Here is a 5738-nt window from a genome sequence, read left to right on the forward strand (position 1 = left end):
TGAAAATGGTCGCCTCGCTTTTTCTGGCTAATGTTTTTTTTCTAATGAATTGACTGAAAATTTCGCAATTACGGCTTAAATATGACTGACAAAGAAATTACGATGGAAGATCTAGAGGAAACGGTGAGTAGTTTGCCTTATTCTAGTTGGTTTCGTTTGTTTGTAGCGGTATTATGGAAGTGGGTCAGTGCCGCGGTATATGCCTATAAATGATGCTAGGATGCCGAAAGGGCAAAGGCTACTGGTACTAGGATATTGGTTATTTCTATGTGCTTTTTTTCAATAGACAAATAGTAGTTTTAAAGGTCGTGTATAAGTTTTATTTCAAGAAAGGCGGATAATCCTATTGTTTCTTTACTTCCGACATGATAATATTTTCGTTACATTTCCTCTTTATGTACTGTATGATGAATGAGTGTGAAATTGTTTTATTAAATTTAATTTGCGTGTTCGATTCTATTTGCGTATATCACAATCTAAGTTGCACATATTGAATGTGTGACTCATTCAAGAGTGATAGTAAACACGACCATTGCTCATGATTCATGAAACAGTGCCAAATATTTGCATAGTGCTAACTATGCTATGCGAGGGCCATACTAGCACAATTATTTGAGAAAGCTCTCATGAGTATTCTAAATAAGAGGGTGCCATTGTATTCTACATTTCTTACCCTGGTTTATACATATATTAATTAAATTTTAGTACTTATGTTCAAGCATTCCTCTATACTATATCAAATCTATTGTAAAAATTGGTGTGTGCCATCCAGATATGGACACCGGTGGCAATTTATGTCATTTTAATATGGTTGAGTACACAAACATCTTTAAAAACCAACATGCCAAAAATATATTTACACGTCTCTATGACAATTGACAATAAGGTTGTGTATACATATATTTGGTATGTTGGTTTGTAACAGGTTGTTAACTCGACTGTACCAATACATTGGAAAAGGAGAAACAATTATAAGTGGCTCAACTTTAGTAAATGCTTATTAATAAGTGTGATGTCTTTATGGTGACTACAGGCGCAGCAAACTGAGGAGCAGCTGGACCTGCTGGCGTGGAAGATGGACGGGGAGAAGGACCTGGCCGTGCCTGTCAGCAGCCAGGACATGTGCGTCATGACACTGCTCAAGTCCGTCTCCGAGGTTGGTGGCTCTTGTCTTATAATAAATGACTGTAATGGACTAACAGACTCTTAGAAATTATAAACTTTTGCTTGATGGATATATAAAATTTAAATTATGGAAAATTATTATATAAAAATATTAAATTACAGCAAACAAATTAATGTCTAATTTTTATGCAGTTCTTGTATGAAAACATGACTCATTGCTTGGCTATTGAGCCAGTCGTACATATTTTTTTATACATCTCTTGTTTTAATGGCACAACATCACTATACTAATAAATAAACATATTATCTGGAAAAATTATAAATAGTAAAAAATTATAATTTGTATAAAATATTTTACAATTTGTCAGTTACCTAAAAAACTTTGATTAATCCCATATAAATATCTAGAATTTATATTCAACAATAAGTTAAGTGTATATTCACAGAGTGTACTTGTAGTAAGGCCTACTAACACAACTAAGCTACCATTTGTTTTCAGCCAGTTGCATATACGCTGACAGAAGGTCAGGAGAATACTAGCGTTCTGTCTCTGCTGCGGCTTGGGATCTCTGTTACCATTATAAAGTATTAAAAGTTTTACCTTCCACTTTTGGCTGAAGGTCTTCCTAAATGTTAATTGTCAGTATAGAGACTTTTTAGTTCCCACCAGCAAAAGGCTATCCTTAATAAAACTAACTACTGTAATAAAACTAAAATAACTAAACACAACTAACTTTGTAAGTAAAACAAGTCTGAACCCAACGCTTGGCTATCCCAGCGTTGGGTTTGGACTTGTTTTAGTTTTATTACATCATGTCTTTTATTGTAAGTTTTACCTTCCACTTTTGGCTGAAGGTCTTCCTAAATGTTAACTGTCAGTATAGAGACTTTTTAGTTCCCACCAGCAAAAGGCTATCCTTAATAAAACTAACTACTGTAATAAAACTAAAATAACTAAACACAACTAACTTTGTAAGTAAAACATGTTCGAACCCAACGCTTGGCTATCCCAGCGTTGGGTTTGGACTTGTTTTAGTTTTATTACATCATGTCTTTTATTGTAATACAGATTTTTTCACAAAATTTTCTAAATTAGTGTTGCCAATCCTACCGACTGCGCCATTAACGACTCGATTCGAATTATAGTCATTCGATGATTCGTTAATTTGTCAGTGTAACAGCGACATTTCTTCAACCAAAACTTTACTTTTGGGGTACCTACAGACCGATCATTGATAGATAGATAGATTGAATACAGCTCAAATAATAGAACTGGGCATTAAGTTCACTATTTTTGTTTATATAGAGAAATACACTTTAAATTCTAACTATTTATCTTGGAACATCTATCCTATAATTTGCAATACAATGGTAACTGGATCTCCCAAGCCGCAAGTATCATGCTTATCGGTATTAGCCCCGGCTGCCGTACGGTCGCCGCAAAGCCCGCGGACGGGCCCTCATGACCACCGACCTCGGTCGGCACACACGTTTTGTTATTGCGGCTAAGATGTCTGTCCAGGGCGGTAGGTACAGTGCACTGTTTATGGTAGACGGGAAGTAGGTTAAAAAGTACAAAATGACATGTTTCTAGGTGAAGTTTACGAGTATTTGTAAAGAATTTTTTTATGAAACCTGATATCTGAATTTATTTACTTTACTGGGTTAATAAAATAACTATTTCAACTAAACAGTTACCTGCGTACAATAACTATAGACAGTGTACTGTATTGCTTGTCAAGGTGTAGTGCATATTCGATCGAGCGCATCCATGCGAGCAGAAGACTGCTTTTGCTCAATAATACTACTACAACTATAAAATTTACATGTGTAAAAAGTTTGAATAAAATGTGGGACTTCAACAAATATAGACACAAAGATAGGAACAGAAATAAAACTAGTAGTAGCTATGCGTTCATAAGAAACGACGTTTCCGGCTGCGCTGTCTATTTTTTACAAGTTCTACACGTGTTCTTCTACTTAGTTCATGTAATGAGAAAGCTGGAGCCCTGAGAATTGAGAGTAAAGATCTACACTCGTACTACTTGCCTGTCTGGTTTACATTGCAATGTGGATGCATGGGTAAACATTCATTACAGTTGATTACACAAAGCTGTGTTCATCGAATACGCAGTACACACTTGGCAGACGTCTGAGCCTCTAGAGCTGTTAACTTGACTTGAGTAACCGATGGCGTTATGCAGTTTTCACTTTAGCATAATGTCATCGTTCAAACGCTAAAGTTCAAAAGTCAGTGTAGAATGATCAGAGGTAATAACTATCTTTTCATGAAATGTAATAATTAGAGATATAACACAAAACAAGCCTTCATGAGCTTACCGTGGGACTTAGTCAATCTATGTATGTATTTATTATTTTATTTATTTATAATCCATGTTAGAGTTAGTGTTAACGATAACAAATATCGTAAGAAAATACACCTGACTTTTGAATGAACAAAAATGGAAAATAAGTCAGCTGAAAAATAATTATAAAACTTCAAATCGAAAGGAGGTAACTTAGGCTCATATACGGTATACGCTTCACAAATTGGTATGTGTATCATCTGGAACACAGCCAACTTTCCTCTGCCACTACCAAATATTGCCTCAATATTTAATTTTTGTTCTGTAAAACTTATTTTCCATATGTAAAACGCAGCTACAACAGCTTTATGTATTTGGTTCTCATGCCCACGATACTTCAGTGAGGGCGCCACGCCATCCGTGTCATGTTTTATCTCAGTCGGACCCGAGGGGAGATGCTTTTGTTTAGAGCGGTGGCTTGTTTGGGCCAAACCTTGTGCAGTTGTAGCATTTTATTACTGATACCGACTATTCCAGTTTATGTGGCCTAGCATTTTGGCATCACAAGGCTATGGCGATATTTTTATGTAGAAAATTGCTACATAAAAATATGCAATGACTCACTGCTCTAAAACTGTTTTAAAAATAATTCAGTGACAAGTGTTGGCAAGTTTTAAATCACTTGAATTAGAAGATTTATTTTCGGAAATCTTCAAAAATATTTATTTAAAAGCATTCCATCAGTGTCGTAGATAAACGTTACTCTTTGTCAAACAAAATCCTTAAAAACATTCTAAAAAGAGCATTAGTAAGGTTGGTGATATTCTCCTTTTCTCATCACATTTTTATAGAATTACAAGTAAACATTGTATAACCCTTGTATCAGAGAGTTATTTTGAACAGCACATAAAAGCATCTACCCCTCATTATCGCTCGAGCTCACAGCGAGTCCTCTTAGGTGCGGTCTGACTACACTGCTCTCCGCCGTGAACTGGTGGAGGTCCAACAACTACAACGAGAGTTGTCGGCTCGGCTGAGGGCTCAGCTGAGACTGGTGCATGGGAAGTTCGCTAAACTGCGGCAGAGGCTGGCCGTGGCTGACCAGCATATGCAGGCACACCAGCGGTAGACAGTACAAATTATAAACAACACAGCATATATCCTGTTTCCTATCTCCACTTCTGTGGCTACATGGAACTGGTAGAAGTACCACTGGCCGTGCCTACCAGCATATGCAGGCTCACCAGCGATCGACGCCCAAGCTAGTACTAATAGTTTGGTAGCTGACAAGCTGACATAGTTTATTACTTGCGAGACAAACAGGCTGGTACATGAAACGTTTGCTACAGAAGACACTAACTGTATGTTGGTCAGTATATGTAGGCATATATCCGATACAGGATAATAATACAGCTAACTTTAAAACTACTGGCCTGAAGGATCTACTAAGCAGAATGTATACTAAGTACTCGTAATACTAAGCTTATAGATATTTTACCATACACATTGCCACTCAAGAAGTGCCAAAATAGTGCCCCTGCACTGCTAGCATCCAACATACTCCCTTCTCAGACTTACGGCTATTATACTGGTGAGTATCAGTATCATCTATACTACAGATGTAGTGCGAAAAGAGTTTCCTATGTATTTTTCCGGAAACGTTCGTATTTTTCCGGAAACGTTCGTATTTTTCCGGAAACGTTCGTATTTGTCATGCTAGCTCAGTAAATGTCAGTAAATCTTGTACTGAGACTGACTGAAATAGCATGACACGTTCGTACGTTTCCGTAACAATACGAAGGCAAATCTTTTCGCACTACATCTTCTGTACTCACACTAGGGCCACTAGGCCCGTTTACACTTATGAAGTTATTACTAGTCAAATCATCACAGATTTTAACTAAGAACAATAATGTAACTTTACTGTAATCGAACTATGTGCCAATAACTTAGTTTTAGATCAAGCACGGTTGTAGAATTATATTAAACCTGAGGTACAATAATTAAAAAGTATTCATGGATCTACCTGTGTAATGTTATATAACTGTTGGTCAATGTATCTCAGGCCTAAAGTTTAAGTAAACTTTAACCTCCTTATTAATAAAGTTCAAGTCTACGGTTATCAAGCCGATAAAGTTCGTTTGTTCCTTTCTATCACACCAATACGTCGGAAAGTGGCAAACTTTATCGGCTTGATAACTTTAGTGAACGTAATTTAGCAACCATTTTCAAATACACAATTGTGTAAAACACACTTATAATAGCAAATTATGAATACTATGTTACATGATAATTAAAATTAAAAAC

At 36.3% G+C, this 5738-nt stretch overlaps 1 protein-coding gene across 2 annotated transcripts; it reads left to right on the forward strand.

Moving 5' to 3' along the window:
• LOC125236695 lies at positions 1-4820 on the forward strand. Of its 2 annotated transcripts, none has more exons than XM_048143607.1 (3): positions 1-123; positions 1034-1156; positions 4390-4820. In XM_048143607.1, exons 1-3 carry the CDS (start codon positions 82-84, stop codon positions 4558-4560), a joined length of 336 nt encoding a protein of 111 aa, XP_047999564.1. In that variant the 5' UTR covers positions 1-81; the 3' UTR covers positions 4561-4820. The 2 variants fall into 2 exon arrangements, with proteins under 2 accessions (XP_047999564.1, XP_047999565.1); XM_048143608.1 differs by lacking the exon at positions 4390-4820 and adding an exon at positions 1625-1760.
• Positions 4821-5738: the final 918 nt, after the last annotated feature.

The sequence above is a fragment of the Leguminivora glycinivorella genome, chromosome 19, assembly GCF_023078275.1.
Source record: "Leguminivora glycinivorella isolate SPB_JAAS2020 chromosome 19, LegGlyc_1.1, whole genome shotgun sequence".
NCBI lineage: Eukaryota > Metazoa > Arthropoda > Insecta > Lepidoptera > Tortricidae > Leguminivora > Leguminivora glycinivorella.